Source organism: Schistocerca nitens, chromosome 5, assembly GCF_023898315.1.
Source record: "Schistocerca nitens isolate TAMUIC-IGC-003100 chromosome 5, iqSchNite1.1, whole genome shotgun sequence".
NCBI lineage: Eukaryota > Metazoa > Arthropoda > Insecta > Orthoptera > Acrididae > Schistocerca > Schistocerca nitens.
Window position 1 is genome coordinate 846,180,791 of NC_064618.1, and position 20,726 is coordinate 846,201,516.

At 38.0% G+C, this 20,726-nt stretch overlaps 1 protein-coding gene across 1 annotated transcript in view; it reads left to right on the forward strand.

The window, feature by feature from the left end:
• Positions 1–20,726, forward strand: part of LOC126260150 (PWWP domain-containing protein 2B-like) — a 219,297-nt gene that overhangs the window by 173,339 nt on the left and 25,232 nt on the right. Inside the window, exon 4 of the mRNA XM_049957404.1 lies at positions 5,642–6,002. Coding sequence (XP_049813361.1) covers positions 5,642–6,002 — 361 coding nt within the window. The remainder of the gene's footprint in view (positions 1–5,641; positions 6,003–20,726) is intronic.

Sequence of the window (20,726 nt, forward strand, 5' to 3'; positions counted from 1 at the left end):
AGGAAACGCAGATCAGCAAATTGTAAGTAATTACTTTTTTACGTAAAAAATCGTGACATGAACTGTTTAATAATCTAAAAATAACAAAAACTGTATCGTCAAGGGTCCCACTGATGATGCCTTAGAACAAGAAAAAGGCAAAACGCGTCTGGGATAAATAAATTATGTGGCAACAGGAAAAGGCAGTTTTATTTATAAAACAAGTATAAACTCAGAAGGGTAGATTCAGCAGAGTAATTAGAAAGGTTTTTTGTCCTGTGTGCACAATGGCACCTTTCCTTTACCAAGAGTAAGGGTTGTGTGTTCAAGAGTATCCGGTATGTGTAGGCTACTGTAATGTGTCTGTGTAGTGTGGTGTCTTGTTTGTGTTGGATGATGATGATGATGATGATAGAAGGAAGAGGGTGAAACCTGGTGCCAGCCCCTAGCCTATTGCTCTCAAATAGCACCAAGGGGCCATCGAGCATAACGTCCCATGTAGCAGATGGATCACCAGCACACCAGCAATAGTGCCATATGTCCTTACTTCATGAGGCGGTGTGGAGAGGTATGGAATTTAATCCAGGACATTGACACAAAGACTAGTTATCAGGATTTTCTGTGACCACCCAGCACAGCACATGGGGTTGACTGGCAGTTACCAGTCCTGAATACTGGCCATGTCAAGTGTTGATCAACATAAGTGATGTGACAAGAACCGATTTATTCAGTGTGAAAGGTCATTGGCTTGTAAAAGCTTGCACATCTGAATGAGAATTACCAAGCAATTGTTCCCATAAATTTTGAAAAAAAGTAGCTTTTGGTAATAAAGTAAAGTAAAGGAAGGGAGGATGCTAAGTGTCCTGTCAATGACAAGCTCATTAGGAACAGAGCACAAAGTGAGTGAACGTGGTTGCAGGAGGAAATAGACCATCCTAGCGTTCATTGTAATAATTTTGGGAAATCTAAATCTGCATGACTCAATACAGATTTGGACACCAGCCATTCCATATGTGTTTTATAACCATGACACCTACCTTGATGATAAAGTAGCATATGAGAGTGAAGTGAATTGTGAAGATTTGATGTCAGATATTCCTTCTTTCACAGTAGCTACTATCAAAATTGAGAGATCTCGAAAATTCACAAAATGCCAAAACTAACCATTCTGTTTCCATCATATTTATTTCAGTAAGAGTTGTATCCTTATTTTATTTAGAGCTGTTATTTTTCAGCAACTGTAGTATATATTTCAGAAAAAATTCAGTTGTCAGTTGCTCAGGGACTTTTATTTTGCTTTACTGGTTTCGGCAAATTAATTTGTCATCTTCAGAAGCCTACAAAAGCAGGAACGATATAAATCATTAGACTTTGGCCATTAAGAAGTGTATTACAGAAACTTACTTAGTGTTTGTTTTGCAGAAGCAGTGTCTTCTTCGTAGACTCATAATGCCATTATAAGTCCAGAAATGTTCCTTGCCGCTGGCACAACAGCTTGACATGTACACGGATATGATCCATTGAATGTAAATTATCAAGCTGCTTTTACAATAATCACATACAATATGCACATTTTTGAACATATCAGGGCATCATAATTCTGTGAGGAAGGTATTGGCATCTGCTAAGCCAGTATTAAGTAAGTTCCTGTAATACACTTCATATACTTTACATAAATGTATGGCCAAGGTTTAATTATTTTTAATATCCCCAATTTTGTAGGCATCTACAGATGACAGATTAATTTGTCGAAACCAGTAAAGCGAAATAAAAATATCTGTGGAACTGAAAACTGAATTTTATTCTAAAAAGTTGTATCCTTGCCTATTTTTTTTTTCTTCTTTGTTGGTTTGTGACAAATGATGATTTGTGTTTAAATTGGCACTGTTGGCTGTCTTGTCTTGCTGTCTGTTACATTTGAACATTTCCTCAATCTCAAAGGAAGTCTCTTGTTTCATATTTGATTTTACTTGCACCATATCTGAGAAGACATGTCTTACTGAAGCACATTTATGAATATAACAGGCCTATCCCAAAAAATATTCTCCATTTTCATGAAACATTTAATAGTTGGGGAAGCAATGGTCGCTACAGTGACTCGTGCTTATAACTTCCACAGATTTCTCATTGTGTTTTGCATGAGAGCATGATTAAACAATTAGGTTACTACAAGGCCTGTATTCAGTGGGCTCCAAAACGTCTTTTCAAGAATCACAAAACCTAAATGAATGGCTGCTTGTCTGGAGTGAGTGTTTTTATGTTTTGGAAGCAGAAGTCCTACTGAACAGAACTGTAACATTTGACAAGACTTGAGATAAGACAAAATACTTCACAAGCAAACGGCTGGATGTCAGTTTCCAAAGTGCACAATATTTCATAAAGTAGTTTCTCTGATCTGCCTTTCTATCTGCCATCAGCAACAAGCATCTCCTCCTGCCAACACATTGCTTTTTACTAGGCTCATGTCCAGGTATCTGTGTTGTGGCAACACTGTGTGGCCACCTGCCTGCCCCTGAAGTCAGTTTGTTGTGGGAATCTCATTCATTTTCTTAATCATACTAATGGCAGATTCCCAGGACATGCTAAGGATGTAAGAAAATGTCCGTTGGACACAGACATGTGGCCATTCACCCGTGAACTATTTTGCCATAAAGTGTGCTAGGAGAAACTGAAGAAGCTCAAGATTCATGTTTCTTATTCTAACGTAGAAGCAAAAAAAGCAGTCACTGGTGTGGGATGAAACCACTTCACCCCACAAACAAGGAAATAGTACACCAAACTCTCAGCTAGGAAGGTTACCGCTACTGTTTTTTTGTATGCTAAAGAAATCTCGTTTGTAGGTGTTTTGAAAGGTGGAAGGCCAATAAATTCTGATGCCTACTAAGAAAACATTCAGAGAACAAAGAAGAGCCATTCAAAGCAAATGGCACAGGTTCTTGACCACTGATATTGTGTCTTTGCACGACAATGCTTGGCCACACCCTGCTTGGCAAAAACATTTTCCGGGCATTCCTTCTACCACCCAGACATGGGTCCTAGTGATTTGCACCTCTTTATGGACATGGAAAAATGTCTTGGTTCCTAACACTTTAATTTCAGTGAGGAACTTGGCAAGATGCTATCACTAGTAAGCTATTATCTAATACGTCAAAATTTAAGGCAGAGGATTTTCTCAGTGTATTAAGAGAAATGAGCACTTAAATCTGAATGATGATTGTGTAGTAGAAAAATAGTACATAGATGTAGTTCTACGATTCATTTAATAAATTGGTTTAAATTAGTCCAGGAAGTCTGGGAAACATTCATAATTTGATATTAAGTTGATTGAATTAATGAAGAAACTATTTAGAGAATTGGAAAACAGTATGCTGCTTGATATTTTATTTTGGTATATAAGCTTATTTCGGCTTTATTGCCTTCATCAGTACTTGTCCCAATGTTGTAGATGGACACATGTGAACTGAGTAAACCATTAATGCTCTCTGTAGTTGTTGGTTATAATATTATTGTCAGCAGTGTTTTAAAGCTGTTCAATAATTTGCTGTTGTACTTATAGTATAATATTTTATTACTATCTGAAAGTTGTAGAAATTCAAGGTCTACAGGTAGTTGTTTACTCAAACCGTTTTCCAATTCTATACATAATGCCCTGCTGAGACATAATATATGTTGTAGGTTGCACAATAAAGAAACTAATGAAGAAGCAATATAAAGAAGTGTACTCTTCTTAAGAGAACTGGGGTATTAACCTTCAAGAGATAAAGAAAGAGGAACATAGCTATGACGAATACTAAAACTGTGAAGGGGAGCACGAGTCAATTATAACTTTTGTTGATTATATAAAAAGTTAATTGTTGTTGTAACAGGTATTATTAGTTCAAACACTGTTAGTAGTGTAATTCAATGGTTCTTGTATACTTCTGTAGCCGAGTAAAGCATCTGTATTCAAATATTGCTGTCTTAGAAAAATAGTTTGAAGGGAACCAAAATTAATTCTGGCATTTTTTAGGCAATTGATCTTTAATCAAATGGACAGAAAAAGTTGTGCTCATCAAGTGACAGGAGAGCTAGGCACAATTGCTCAAATAACTGCATGTATATGAAAGGGACTTTTTTTTATCTCATAAAAGAGAATGGATTGGAGGAAATGAGACCAATGAAGAATTTATTAGAAATTTTGGATTTTGTGTGTGTGTGTGTGTGGGGGGGGGGGGGGGGGCTCTTCCTCTGATAAAACTATACTTATAGTTTGCAAAACATAGTGTTGCAGTATTTTCAGTATGTTAATAAAAATCACAGTTTAAGAAACGTGGCTTAGTTCTCAGACAAAAATTACCAAAATGTCAATGCTAAGGCCTCTGTTGTACCATATATAGCGGCAGTAAGTGTCATTAGTCAGCGTAACATGTTGCACTGGTTATTTTTGACAGTTCTAATGCAGTTGTACAATGCCATCATAGAGTTCTCTTAAAAAGAGCTGTAACTTAAAGCAGCCTATTTGGGCATGATTTGTCTTTTTCTATGAGGATGTGAAGATTAGGGAAAATAAATAACCTTAAAACTATCTGCATTCAAAATACTGTAAAAAGTATCCATGTCACAAAAGAGAAATGGAACTTCTTCAGTACAATGACTGCATCACTGACCGTGAAGTACTTGTCATTTCTTTTTAACCATGTTTCTGGAATAAAGATATATGCAGTTTTCCTGTATGCTGTTTACTGGTGAAAATCGTATCCATGCCATTGTAATTCACAGAAATATTTGATCTGATAATTCCCGTTGGTGACACAGTTGCTGAGCAACGGGTTTTGCAGGCAGTGGGTGCAGAGTAACATCAGTTAAATTACAAAAAAGTATTTTGTACAAACATCCAACTTAACATTAAATGATATAACAAGTTTACTGTTGCCAGTCACTGTTTCATTTAATGTCCAACAGTGACTGGTAACAGTAAACTTGTTGTTTCATTTAATGTCAATAACAGTCACAGTAGAGCCTAACCTAAACTGTTCACATCCAACTTGAATTAAACCTCATCTATAATGTCCATTATTTAGCATATTTTTATTTGGGCAAACTAGATGTGTGACTGCTCACTTATGGCCACATCTTTAGTACTAATTTGATACACAAAAGTAGACGTAGGAAGGTGAAAAGTAGTTTCTGACACAATATTTGCAAAGTTGATGAGAATTATCAGGCAGGACTTCCTGGCCTCCTGAAACTTATGGCGTGAGTATTCCACCCATATATTGTGTCCGTACAGACCTTTTTAGTCTTTAGTTGTCTATATTGACAGCAGATATCACCAGTTAATACAAACTGACTACCTTTTATAATGGCTAATATTGTATTTCCACTGATATCTAAGGCAAAAGCATATACATCGTGCTCAGTATGGTCCTGAATTTGCTGTCAGAGGCACAATGCTCAACAGTTCACTTCACCACATTGAACAAGCAGGGCAGCTTGTCAATAAAGAAAAACATCAGCTATATACTGATACCTTACACCAATGTACCACACAATTCAGTTCACACCAGGAACATTGCTGCAGTCTACATTAATTTATTGTTATTTTAACATTTAATTATGCATGCAAATTTATAATTAAATATATTGTGGACTGAATAAACAAAATTGGTAATGTGCTATACAGGAGACAAGACAACTCGTACAGCGCTATCAAGGAACGGTGTCTGAAGCAGAAGCTGTCCATCAGTTTAAAGAGGCTCAACGCAAATGCATACACACGTTGTGACTATCCTGCAATGGACACAGATGGCAGTGGTGCGAAGAGTCCAGCAGGTAGCTGTACCAATTCAGAAACGTCCGATGATATGACAGATTTTCCTCCACCAGGAGTTGGTACCGTCACCAGTGCTAGTTCTTCTCAGCCTCTCACAATGCGCATCTCAACACATACTGTACCTTCGTGCCTTACCAGTGATGGTCGCAAGATGGCTGTAGGAGATGTTGTCTGGGGGAAGGTACATGGCTTTCCGTGGTGGCCTGGAAAGGTATGACATTTATGGGCACATGTGTTTACAAAAGCATTACAGATTTGTCATTATTGATTATTAATGGTTGCTACAATTACTCAATCTCTTCAAGAGTAATCGGTGCTGTAAAACTTACTAAGTTCTTTATCCCACTTACATTGCTTTGATGTCTTGCATACTTAGCTATTATGCTTTATAAAAAGTAATTTACTGCTTCAAATAAAACTACTATATGTTTCACTTTAGAATAAGTAGAGCATAAATAGCACATAAATCAAGGAACACCTGAGTTTTAATGTGAACTTTGATGCTTAGATAAGCACTTGCGCACATTTCATGCAAGACGACACAAAGACATACGAATATACTCAGACCAGAAGTACTCTATAAATACCACTTTATTATTTCTTCTTGTCAGGTATTAATAGAAACAGGGCACACTTAGTTCTGATTTGAGGGAAATGTGTGGTTCCTAGGCTTGGTATGGTCAGCTCCATCACTCCTCTTTAACTGCTAGGCCATGAATGGCTCTCAGTGTCCACTGCTTTATGTGATATGACATTGTAACTATGCTTGGCACAGGAATTGGAGAATTCAGCTTAACTGACAGGATTGCATCGTACTTCTGTAAACAAACCTCAACAAAGAGGGAGCTATGTCCAATAGTGTGGATGGCTATTGAGGTCAAGATATTGTTCTGCATCTAAATGCAGCCTCCACAAGCCACCACACTGTGCATGGTGGAGGATACCATGTATCACTACTAGTCATTACCTTTCTTGTTACACTTTCAAATGTCTGAGTGCTTCCATGCAAGCCCAAATTTCTCTTTATCTTGTCTTTGCAGTCATTAAGCAAAATGTATGTTGGTGGCAGTAGAATCATTCTGCAGGCAGCCACAAATGCTGGTTTTCTAAATTCTACACTGCAAAGATTCCCATTTCAGTTCACGGAGTATTTGCGTAATACTCTTGTGTTTATCAAACCTACTGGTAAAGTATCGAGCAGCAAGCCTCTTAATTGCTTTGATGTCTTGCTTTAATCAAACCTGAAGAAGATATCTGAACACTCGTGCAATACTCTAGCATGGATCACACTAATGTTCTATATGCGGTCTCCTTTATAGATGAGATACTTTTTCTTACAATTCTCCCAATAAACCTATGTTAGTCGTTCACCTTTCCCACTACAGACCTTATGCGCTCCTTCTGTTTTGTATTGCTTTGCAACATTACACCGAGATATTTTACCAATGTGAATGTGTCGGGAAAAATTCCACTAACATCGTATTTGAACATTAGAGAATTGTTGTTCTCTACTCACTTGTATTAACTTAAGTTTTTCTACATTTAAATCAAGCTGCCATCCATCACATCAAATAAAAGTTCTGTTTAGAATGTATACTCTATTGTTCACTGATTGGTCTTAGCAGGGTTATTCTCTTGGCTTTCCTTTATTGTGTCCTCAGCACCTGTGTATCATATGAATTGAATGTGTTTGATGAAGAGTTACTTGCAACCTTGTAAGGCATTGGGGTGGACAGAGGTTGTAGTTATGCTGTAAAATTTCTCATCTCTCGCAGTGTTTTGAGTGCCGTGCAAGCACTGCAGCTCTGTGTTCCAAGCAAATAAACTGATGCAGACTATCAGAACTCCTGTCTCTCCTTACAAAGGCTTGGAAAATGGTGTCATTATGCTGGGCACTAGGGAATATGTGTAAGCAGATGTGGCAACCAAGGAAGCATGTGTGGAATGTCCCATAGATCATTGTGCTGTACCCTTACAATGATGACCCTTTCTCAAACACTACAGTGTCATCAACGAACAGTTGTACATTGCTGCTCACCCTATCCATCAGATCGTTTATGTAACAATGGAAAATCCAGGATGGTCTAACAACAGTATTACAAAAAGGACCAATTGCTACTCACCATATAGGGGAGATGTTGACTCACAGACAGGCACAACAGAAAGACCTTAGACACATGAGCTTTCAGCCAAAAGACCTTCTACTCACAGAGAGAAAATACGTACACATTCATACAAGCATAACTCATACACACATGACCACTATCTCTGACCACTGAGACCAGCGTCAGTGGACTTTTGACTGATATTTGACATGCATAGCAGTCTTTTTGTTGGGCCTGTGTGTGACTCGGCATCTGCTCTATATAGTAAGTAGTCTATCCTTTTCATAATATCGTCATATAGATTTTTTTGTGTATATAAAAGATATGAATTGTTCTTTCACACTTTCCTGGGGCACTCCTGAAAATACCCTTGTCTCTTACGAACACTCGCCATTTGGGACAGAGTATTGGGTTCTGTTACGTAAGAAGTTTCCATGCTACTCACATATCGAAGAACCCATTCCGTATGCTGAGACCTTTGTTAAAGACCAAACCTGACCACACTCTGGCCACAACTCTGTGTTAAAAAAGACCACAACTGAGTATATGTCAGGCTGTGAGTTTCTCAACGCACGAGCCATCTGTCGCTCAAAGCTGGACGCATTTCATCTAAGAACAATGTACAGATGTCTTGCTACATGTCCCTTGACTGGTGCTGCCGTCTGTTGTCAATTTCTGAATTATTTTGAAAGAAACATAAAGAACTTAACAACTACTGTTGCGAATGGCTAATCATTGATGTAATTTTATGTGTGTACTCATTAGGATTCATAGGTTGGTGTAATTCTGCTACAAATACTTCACATTTTTTAGTGAGCAAGAAATTTTGGGAGATCAACAGGAAGAAATTACTCAATAGCTTCACCTTGCCTTTTTAAAAAAAATCTTAGTTTTTTAAAGTATATATTACTCTTGAAGATACAGCAGTTACATATGTGCCACTAACATTTTAAATAACAGCATAAATGTCCAGTTTCCTGTACCAAATATTCATCTTAGTGACTGGTTTCTGAAGAGTTAATAGGCTGTACTGTCCAATGATATCCGGAAATCTGAGAATATGGAATTATAGGATGCAGGTTTTCACATTCAGTACTTGCATTATCACTGACATTTGATTTATGGGAATTAGGCTGTGGTTGAAGGCAAAAATTGATGCCTTGGACCACAGTCTCATGCTCATAAATCAAATATTAGCAATAATAAGGAATCTGCCTGTCGCCCTTCATCCACACAAGCAAGGTTTATAAATCCATGATAATTTCTGATCAGAAGTTTTTTTGTCTCGAGGAAATTATTATATTAAAACTTAAAATATGCTCAAGAACACTGTAGAAAATGGATGTTAAGGACATTGGTCTGTAATTTTGCACGTCTATTGTTTTATCCTTCTTCCCATGAACCACAGACCTTGCCGTTGGTGGGGAGGCTTGCGTGCCTCAACGATACAGATAGCCGTACCGTAGGTGCAACCACAACGGAGGGGTATCTGTTGAGAGGCCAGACAAACGTATGGTTCCTGAAGAGGGGCAGAAGCCTTTTCAGTAGTTGCAGGGGCAACAGTCCGGATGATTGACTGACCTGGCCTTGTAACATTAACCAAAATGGCCTTGCTGTTCTTCTACTGCGAATGGCTGAAAGCAAGGGGAAACTACAGCCGTAATTTTTCCCGAGGGCATGCAGCTTTACTGTATGATTAACTGATGATGGCGTCCTCTTGGGTTAAATATTCCAGAGTTAAAATAGTCCCCCATTCGGATCTCCTGGCGGGGACTACTCAAGAGGACGTCGTTATCAGGAGAAAGAAAACTGGCATTCTACGGATCGGAGCGTGGAATGTCAGATCCCTTAATCGGGCAGGTAGGTTAGAAGATTTAAAAAGGGAAATGGATAGGTTAAAGTTAGATATAGTACGAATTAGTGACATTCAGTGGCAGGAGGAACAAGACTTTTGGTCAGGTAAATACAGGGTTATAAATACAAAATCAAATAGGGGTAATGCGGGAGTCGGTTTAATAATGAATAAAAAGGTAGGAGTGCGCGTAAGCTACTACAAACAGCATAGTGAACACATTATTGTGGCCAAGATAGACATGAAGCCCACGCCTACTACAGTAGTACATGTTTATATGCCAACTAGCTCTGCAGATGACGAAGAAATTGATGAAATGTATGATGAGATAAAAGAAATTATTCAGGTACTGAAGGGAGATGAAAATTTAATAGTCATGGGTGACTGTAATTCAAGAGAAGGAAAAGGGAGAGAAGGAAACGTAGTAGGTGAATATGGATTGGGGCTAAGAAATGAAAGGGGAAGCCGCCTGGTAGAATTTTGCACAGAGCATAACTTAATCATAGCTAACACTTGGTTTAAGAATCATGAAAGATGGTTGTATACATGGAAGAACCCTGGAGATACTAAAAGGTATCAGATAGATTATATAATGGTAAGACAGAGATTTAGGAACCAGGTTTTAAATTGTAAGACATTTCCAGGGGCAGATGTGGACTCTGACCACAATCTGTTGGTTATGACCTGTAGATTAAAACTGAAGAAACTGCAAAAAGGTGGGAATTTAAGGAGATGGGACCTTGATAAACTGACTAACCCAGAGGTTGTAGAGAGTTTGAGGGAGAGCATAAGGGAACAATTAACAGGAATGGGGGAAAGAAATACAGTAGAAGAAGAATGGGTAGCTTTGAGAGATGAAATAGTGAAGGCAGCAGAGGATCAAATAGGTAAAAAGACGAGGGCTAGTAGAAACCCTTGGGTAACAGAAGAAATTTTGAATTTGATTGATGAAAGGAGAAAATATAAAAATGCAGTAAATGAAGCAGGCAAAAAGGAGAAACACTTGCATGAATATCGAGAGCTTTGATGGAAACCCAGTTCTAAGCAAAGAAGGGAAAGCGGAAAGGTGGAAGGAGTATGTAGAGGGTCTATACAAGGGCGATGTACTTAAGGACAATATTTTGGAAATGGAAGAGGATGTAGATGGAGATGAAATGGGAGATATGATTTTGCGTGAAGAGTTTGACAGAGCACTGAAAGGCCTAAGTCGAAACAAGGCCCCCGGAGTAGACAACATTCCATTACAACTACTGTCAGCCTTGGGAGAGGCAGTCCTGACAAAACTCTACCATCTGGTGAACAAGATGTATGAGACAGGCAAAATACCCTCAGACTTCAAGAAGAATATAGTAATACCAACCCCAAAGAAAGCAGGTGTTGACATGTGAAAATTACCGAACTATCAGTTTAATAAGTCACAGCTGCAAAATAGTAACGCGAATTCTTTACAGACGAATGTAAAAACTGGTAGAAGCCAACCTCGGGGAAGATCAGTTTGGATTCCGTAGAAATGTTGGAACACGAGAGGCAATACTGACCTTACGACTTATCTTAGAAGAAAGATTAAGGAAAGGCAAACTTACGTTTCTAGCATTTGTAGACTTAGAGAAAGCTTTTGACAGTGTTGATTGGAATGCTCTCTTTCGAATTCTGAAGGTGGCAGGGGTAAAATACAGGGAGCAAAAGGCTATTTACTATTTGTACAGAAAGCAGATGGCAGTCATACGAGTCGAGGGGCATGAAAGGGAAGCAGTGGTTGGGAAGGGAGTGAGACAGGGTTGTAGCCTATCCCCGATGTTATTCAATCTGTATATTGAGCAAGCAATAAAGGAAACAAAAGAAAAGTTCGGAGTAGGTATTAAAATCCATGGTGAAGAAATAAAAACTTTGAGGTTCGCCGATGATATTGTAATTCTGTCAGAAACAGCAAAGGAGTTGGAAGAGCAGTTGAACGGAATGGACAGTGTCTTGAAAGGAGGGTATAAGATGAACATCAACAAAAGCAAAACGAGGATAATGGAATGTAGTCGAATTAAGTCGGGTGATGCTGAGGGAATTAGATTAGGAAATGAGACACTTAAAGTAGTAAAGGAGTTTTGCTATTTAGGGAGTAAAATAACTGATGATGGTCGAAGTAGAGAGGATATAAAATGTAGACTGGCAATGGCAAGGAAAGCGTTTTTGAAGAAGAAAAATTTGTTAACATCGAGTATAGATTTAAATGTCAGGAAGTCATTTCTGAAAGTCATTTGTATGGAGTGTAGCCATGTATGGAAGTGAAACGTGGATGATAAATAGCTTAGACAAGAAGAGAATAGAAGCTTTCGAAATGTGGTGCTACAGAAGATTGCAGAAGATTAGATGGGTAGAGCACATAACTAATGAGGAGGTATTGAATAGAATTGGGGAGTAGAGGAGCTTGTGGCACAACTTGACTAGAAGAAGGGATCGGTTGGTAGGTCATGTTCTGAGGCATCAAGGGATCACAAATTTAGGATTGGAGGGCAGTGTGGAGGGTAAAAATCGTAGAGGGAGACCAAGAGATGAATACACTAAGCAGACTCAGAAGGATGTAGGTTGCAGTAGGTACTGGGAGATGAAGAAGCTTGCACAGGATAGAGTAGCATGGAGAGCTGCATCAAACCAGTCTCAGGACTGAAGACCACAACAACAACAAACATGTATGACAGTCGCCTGTCGTTTTTTTTTTTTTTTTTTTTTTTCCCCCCTTGAGTTTTTGTGCTGGATAAGAGATTTGAGATAAATGCGAGCTAAGTAAGAGACCAATGCTAAAGAGTACGCTCTGTGAAACAAAATTGGGTATTCCATCAAGACCTGGCATCTTACTTGCTTTTCAATATCAGGGATACCTATTTTTATATCCTCCATACAGGAGACAGTGCAACAGTCTATCAGTGGTGCATCTGTATGGTCTTCCTATCAGAATGATTTTTTTAAATGTGAGATTTAGAACTTCAGTATTCCTTTTACCGTTTTCTATTGAAAAACCAGAGCGATTGATAAACGACTGACTAGAAGCCATTGACCCACTTACTAATTTTATGTAGGACCAGTATTTTCTTGCGTTCTTACCAGTATTTTACACTAACATACAATGCGGAAGTTATTGAATGAATGCTTTGTGCATTGATTTTTCTGTACAGCCCTAATCCACTTACTTGGCACGTACGTCTCCAGTGCATGATTTACATTTAGTATAAACTTTTTCCATAATTCCTCTATGTCCATCATATTGGAGCTAAATTATGTACTCTCATTGTCTAAGTAGCATGGTAACAACTGCATGTCTGCCCTTTGCAGCATAAAAACTATCCTCGCTCTTCTGATGAATTTATTAACTTGAGTAACTGTTGTTGCAATGATGATGCGATCACTAATCCCTGTCTATATACTAACACTATTGATAAGGTGTACCTACAAGATCTAAAATATTTTCATTGTGTGTATGTTGCTGGACTGACAGCTTGAGATAGTTTTTGGAAAATGTGCTCAGGACTATGTCACAAGACTGACTATCTATGCCACCTGCAAAAATCCATCTCAGTAACCTCTGGGATGCCAGTCACAACTCATTTGTATTGGACGTATCCAGACAAATGATGCCCAAATAAATGGGTTTTTGTATCTCCAAGTTTGTATGGGAATTCAGTTTTATTAAAAACCTTTCTGGAGGTTGGAAGGTACTGTTACATAATATTAACACCCAATGTAACTAAAGAAGTGAAGAGTGCAGCCCTCTTGAACATGTGCAAACAAAAGTAAGCATTAATGTAACAGAACATGTATCAAATATCAGAATGTGTTTTAAAACATAAAGAGAGAAGAAAGTATATTAAAAAGATGTTTCCTTTCTCCCCAAAGAAATTGTTGGATGGGACAGCAAGACGTCTGAATGGGACTTTGCCAATGGGAACTCTCACACCACATCAGACTACACTGTTGTAGAATGTATGCAATTCTGACTGAACTGTGTGGAGGTGTTTTAATTTTAAGAAAGTGGTTTGGGAATTAATGGATTTAGGCACAAGTGAATTACAGGAACAATGGGAGGCTAATGGTTTCAGTAACATACAAAACATTATGAAAAAGTAATGCTGTATTGCAAGGGAAGGAGGCATTTGTAAGGACACGCCTGTTCTTTCACAGTATGTCAAAGCAGGTTCCATCTCCTTTAAAGTTTAGCTGTGTGTACCAAATCATTTAAGATGTTTGGTCAGTTTTCTAAGGGTCAGGTAACAGGCAGAAATTTTGACCAGGTCACCCATAAACTTCACACTTCTTTTCAGTGTTCACTATTGTGTTAGTTGGGGTACAAGACTTTATGTAAGTGATTGGGATTGTCTTGTTTTCTTGGATGAAAAGAAGATATGAAGATACAGAAGAAAGATAAAATTCAACAGCTGCTACAGTGAAGAAACTAGTGCAAAAATAATAGCATGTCGAAACACAAAGGTAAATGATGAGTGTGTAATGTGCCTATGTGTGAGCAGTTGTTCGAACACATCAGCTGCAATGTAGTTCATGTCTTCCATGCAACTAATGAAGCTTACTCTTAGATGTGCAAAACAAACTGTGTGTATGCAGCTGACATATAAAGAAGACTAAAGTATCAACAGATAAATTCCCATCATCACCAAAAGCTGATGTCTTAGGAAATTGTGACCACACCTATTAGACCAGTCAACCTTGGTGTTATCTGATGAACTAAACAGTCTTTCTGTAGGCTAGGCTCTCCAGCTGCATGCCGAAGTGCAGGCAGCCAGGCCCCCACTGGTGGGCAAACAGCAGATATGCAGACATTTAGACAGTCGGGCCATAACCTGCTTCTAGTTACTGGCCTGGCTGAATAGGGATGGTCAAGTGGTTGAAACGGGCATAGAATAGAAGAGGCTTTGAGACTAGTAGCCTGTCACTAATCTTATAACATAACTTCATTGCAGATTCCTCCTGCTGGGTGACTTCACTGCACAAAGCATGCTGTGGCACTGATCATCTGGTTGCTCAGAGATCTAATTCTTGAGGGAAGTGTGACATCTCGAGAATTATTAATCTTAACATTGAGCGAACAACTGCTTCGGCACTGTTACTGTACACGAACTATTACTTGGCATCTCCTAGTGGGGAATGCGGGGTGAGGAGGAGAACAAACTCTGCCTCCGTGTATTGCAAGCGCGCAGTGCAGGCAACGCGAACGTGCTTCTTCAACTTCCACAAAAGCAGCTATGTGTAGGATAGAGTTAATAGTCAGTTAAATACTTTGTGCTATCTAAATTGAGATCACTGTTTGTACTGACATATTAAATGAAGACATTAACGTCTTACATTATCAGTTACTGTATCAAAATAAATGCGAATTAGAAGTATGCAAAAGAACAATTTATGAAACTAAGAATGGCAGATTAATTACAGTTTATTTTTTAAATTTACTGGATGCCACACGTTTCAGCAAAGCTATAACAACATTCAACACAAATATATAATAAAACAAGAATGAAACAGGCCAATTTTGATGACACTTCTGATAATTCCGATGCATTAACAGTTCCACTTTCGCACGTAATCGTTTTCTCTGACTCGTCACTGGTATCTGAAGTGCCAGTGTCGACAGTGAGGTTGTCGAAGGCTATTTCCATCACACCGTCATGCCTCCAGTACTCATGCTTAAGCTGTTGTACCTTTTTGCAGTAGCCTTTCCAGTCTTCCTCAGTAACAGCTTGAAAACAAGTGCTTGTAAGAGTCAACAGATTTTCAGATGACATGTCACCTGTAATATTCCACTCCCCAAAGAGACTTTTTATTTTTGCCCACGCTAGCTCAATGGCATTCAAATCGTAATTGTGTGGCAGCAAGTTAATTACTTTGTGGCCCTTTCTTGTTGCCAGTATGTCAACTGTATATGACTTCGCTGCTGCCCTGTTCTTCTCCCGAACCCAGGAGTAGAGTGCCTCCTTTGTCGCAGTCTCATCACATTGGATTTTTCTATTCTGCAGCCACTGTATCATAGATACTTTCCTATCGTATTTGATGGGCAGTTTGTTGAGTAGTATGCTGTGATAAGGTGCATTGTTCATGATTACTACAGAGTGTAGAGAAAGATTTGGTAGTACAAGCTCTTTGAAACATTTTTCGAAGTTGGCAGAATTCATTTGCCCGTGGTAATCTTCTGGCTTGATTTGGCTCAGAACTTTAGCTCTGCCTGCCTAACTAATCTGGTTTTAGAACCCACACTTCCAGCTACTAGTCTTCTGGAGACGCTTCCCCACACAGTAACACCCACATCATCTTTTTTTGCCAGCATCTGCTGCACGTTAGGTTACTGTCCATCCAAGATTCGTCCAAATAAATTTTTGTGCCAGCCTCCCTGATATTTTTCAACTCTACAAGAAACAGGCTCCGCCAGTGGACAATGTCGACACGTTCTTCTCCACATGAAACCAATGGGCTTTAACACTTTACTGAGAGTGGTTGTACTTCATCTCCAACCAATCTTCTGTTCAAGAACTGGCAGACATTTTCGTACAGAGGGCACAACCTTTTGCACAGTGTAAAACTCTTCTGTTGTTTCCCTGATCCCTGATGACTCATTTGTTGAAGTCATCAACAACTGCTTCAGTTTGCACGCTTTTTTTACAAACTGAAATTGCATTCAAATATTTTCAGAAATGGGTTAAAGTGTTCGATTAGTCATTACTGTAAGCATCTGACTTTCTACTGGCTCTGTCAGTAAAAGAGTACACATTTTAAATTAATTACAACCAAATGTGGAGCTATTTAGAAATATTCTCTGAAAGGATTATAATTGAAACTAACCTCTTTTTGCTAGGAGTTCCTGGGGATACGTCTGGATGATTACTGGCAAATTCTCTAACTTTCACAATACTACACAGGCTCTTCCCAGTGTACATAGCAACTCTGGGGGAAGGCTGCCATATCGAGTATAACAGAGATTTTTTATCATCGCAGCACATCACTACATTCATCATCATTTTATGACAAGCACTTCTTATAACCGGATTCTTTTTCTGAACTGCCCCTGGGCCATTAACGGGATCGTCACTCATTTTCGAAACAGTGAAAACACAACTACTACACACTGACAGCAATATCACAGCTAAGCGACCAACATAGCAGGCAACAAAGCAGATGACAAATGCAGTCTACACTGCACAGTTGGCAACATGTGCAAATTGCCACGCCACACTACAAAATCTTCTGACTGCTGCTGACAGTTTCCGATCTGAAACTAAGGGGCCTGCAAGCCAAGTTATAGTTCCCATACAATACAGGGTCCTCCTCCTTGTTGTGCTCATCAGTCCCTGCAAATTCTTCTCAGTTCTGTAGTCACAGGTAATCTACATTCTAAGAGAACTTTGTGGGTCTGAATACAATTACCAAACGGAACAGTCTTTGAAAGCAAGATAACAGCATTTTCAAAGTTAATGAAAGGAAATGATTATTGAAAGTGCTGAAGAACAAACAATGTTTGCTGTGTGCGTTTTTAAGGGCTGACAATTTTGAATGTCTGTGTGGTCGGTTGTTGTAGCAACATAGTAACTTATGTAGTTTCTAATCTGTTGTGTATGCTGTGATATTTCCAATAAAGTGAACACAAGATAATAAAAAAAAAACACAGCAGACATTGGACCATGCTTTGAGAAAAATAAAAATGAAATAAAATCCACTTAAAAGTAGCTTCAAGAAAACAAAGAATTTCATAATGTACAAGTGCTTAAAGACAGTAGTACATTCTGCCTGTGGGATGTTGAAATTAGAATATTATTTAATATGCAAGATGTCTGCGACGTTGTGGATGGAACTGAACACTGGGAAATTGTGAATCGTGTACTGTGTTGTGAAACTTCCAAAGGTATGTATGATAAACTGAAAGCAATTTATGAAAAAGATGCTTCTCAAAGAACTCAGTAGTTGCTTCAAGAATTTTATAGTTTCTTCAAGTACTATAAAAATAGAGACATACCTAATAAGTGCATTGCAGAATATAGCATTTGAAATGAATCATCTCCAGTCAGAAAAAATGTGACAGACACTATGATCGTACCCAAGACACTATCTATTTTGCCTGATGAATTCATACACTTGTTGCCCAGTGGTGAGAAGAAAATGTTAAGTCTAATTGGAAGGCTCATAAGAGAAGAGGAACGATTAAAAGTCTCATCCTCACTGCAAAAGGACAAACCACAAAGAAGAAAATCGTTATTTTAAGAAGAAAGACAGCACAAAAATATCATTTTTCCCCATTTAAAGGCATTAAAGGAGATCTAGACACTCAAGAAAACAATAAACAAGACATCAATAAATACACTGCATTTATTGCATATGTATATAACAAAGAAAAGGTTTCACAAGAAGCCAGCAAGAAGAAGATGATATTGTCATGGTTGTTGATAGTGCATATTCATGACACAGGTCTAATGAAGGGAAAGGTTAACAAATGTAAAAGGCCATGATAGCATTGTGAAAGTAGCCAAACAAGGTGGGTCAGTTAAAATGGTAGCAACAGGCAACTTTGTCAGTGATAACTCTGTTCCCAGAGACGTTACGCATGTTCAGCTGAGTAGACATCTGATGTCTGTGAAAGCTATCTCTGGAAATGGTTGTACAGTTGTGTTTACTAAACATTCTGTTCAAATCTATAAAGTACACATTTTAGAAGGACACAAAACAAGAAATGGAGTATATTTAAGAAATGGAGTATATTAAGTGAACACTAAATCAGAAGTACAATCACTACTGAAACAAGAAGGAAAAACAAGAATGGCATAAGAAACCATGTCATCCAGTTATAAACTGTACCTCAAAGACTAAGAATGTGCAATGAAGTTCATAATAGTTTATGCTCAGCAGAAACATTGTGTGAGAGCTAGGCTAACAAGCAAGTTATTTTTTACAGTAAGAAAAAGAGCAACAATACAACTTGAAACAATACCTACTGATATCTGTGGAGAGGTAGAACCTCCAACATTTAATGGATGATGTCACTCATTTTTGTGTAACCTATTTGTTAAGATGCAAGTCAGAGGCTGCAAGATTCATAAGAAAATATGTGTTAGAAAATGAATATCAATTCAGTCTGGAAGTATCAAAAGCAAGATGTGATGAGATTAAGAATTGATGTGAAGGAAAAGGAATTGTGATAGACTCTAGTATTCCTTGTAGTCCTCAACTCATTAGGAAAGCAGAGAGACTAAATCTGACAATAATACACAAGGCAAGAGTTATGATATTTTATAGCAAACTGAAAAAAAAAAACTGATAGCTGCATTCTTGATCAGTAGTAGCCCAACTATCAGTCAAATTGCTCCACCTGCTGAAAGTGATTTAGGAAAGGATCAGATCTGTCAAGACTTCAGATTTTTGGATCAAGAATTTTTTCCAAAAATCTAGGCCACTTGAAGAAACCAGATGAAAAAGTAATTCATACATTTTTGTTGGTTATGCATGGCTACAAACTGTTTGATGCATAAATAAGGAATAATGTTGTGTCAAGAGATGTTGAATTTGAGCTGAGAGTTACAAAAGAAACTCTACAGAAGAATCTTGTGATTGGTGAGCTACTAAATGACACTAACAACCAAGTAAATGAAATTCAAGACCAATAAAATGAATGATAAGAAAATCGAGAAGAAACTACAATCTTAGGGATAGAACCAGCCTGAAGAAAACTTTAAAATATGATGATTTTGAAACAGCATTACTTACATATGAAGAATGTATTAATGGCCAAGACAAAGAAGATTGGCTAAAAGCAGTAGGAGACGAAAAGAAATCTCTTGAGCAGAATGAAATATGGAAGTTGGTCAGTCCACAGGAAGCATAAGGGAAAGAGACCTTAACAAACAAATGGTTCTTTAAAGTGAAAGATGATGGTCGACATAAGACCAGACTGATTGTCAATAAGAAAAGGATATAGATTTCAAGAAATTATGCAGCCCAGTAGTAGATATACATTCATTAAGACTTGTTTTCTCTGGCAGCAGAGAAAAATTTCCGTATCAGAGTCTTTGTTGCAAAACAGCATTTCTCTATGGGAAGTTTATGAAAATACCTGAAGGATACAAAGAAGCTGGAAAAATTTGTGTTTTGAAGATAGCTCTGTGTGGACTTAAACAAGCTCCATTCAGATGGAATAAAACTCTTGACAGATTTCTTGAAAACAAGACTAATTCAGTTGCAGTCAGATCAACACATATTTAAAGATGTAACTGAAGAAATGTACATTGCCATACATGTTGATGATGGAATTATAATAGGAACAGACTTGGAGAGAATAGAAAATATACTTAAGAAGAATTTTGGAATGGTTGTGGTAGAAAATCTAGATATGTACATAGTGATACAAATAATGAAGGCAGAGGATGGAATATTTGTACATAAAGAACAGTATGTGAAGTAAATATTAGAAAAATTCAGTATGAGTGACTGTAAAGCCATGAAGACTCCATTAGTTCCAGAGGGAAAAGACAGGTGAAGAAAATCGAGAGATGAACACATTTCATTTCCATATCGTGAAGCCATAGGAAGTCTTATGTATTTCTCATGTAAAATCAGACCAGATCCTGATTTTACAGACAATTATGAGAGCTATTTAACAGAAAACAGTAAGAAAATGGATTAACAAAATGTAAAAAGAACTCTGAGATACCTACAGGATATCAAGAATTATGGCCTTTTCTATAAGAAGACAGAAGAAAATGACACTATTCATCTAAATGTCTATTGTGATGCTGATAATGCACAAGATATAAGAGACAGGAAGAGTAAAAGTGCATACATTATTCTTTATAGTGGTGCCCCCATCAGTTGGTGTTCCAAGAAGCAGGAAGTGTAACAGCTACTTCATCAACTGAGGCAGAGTACATCTCAGCAGCAGAATGTAGATAATCAAAGTGCTATCCAAATGGTCAAATCAGGACAGTTAGTTAGATGAAGAAAACAT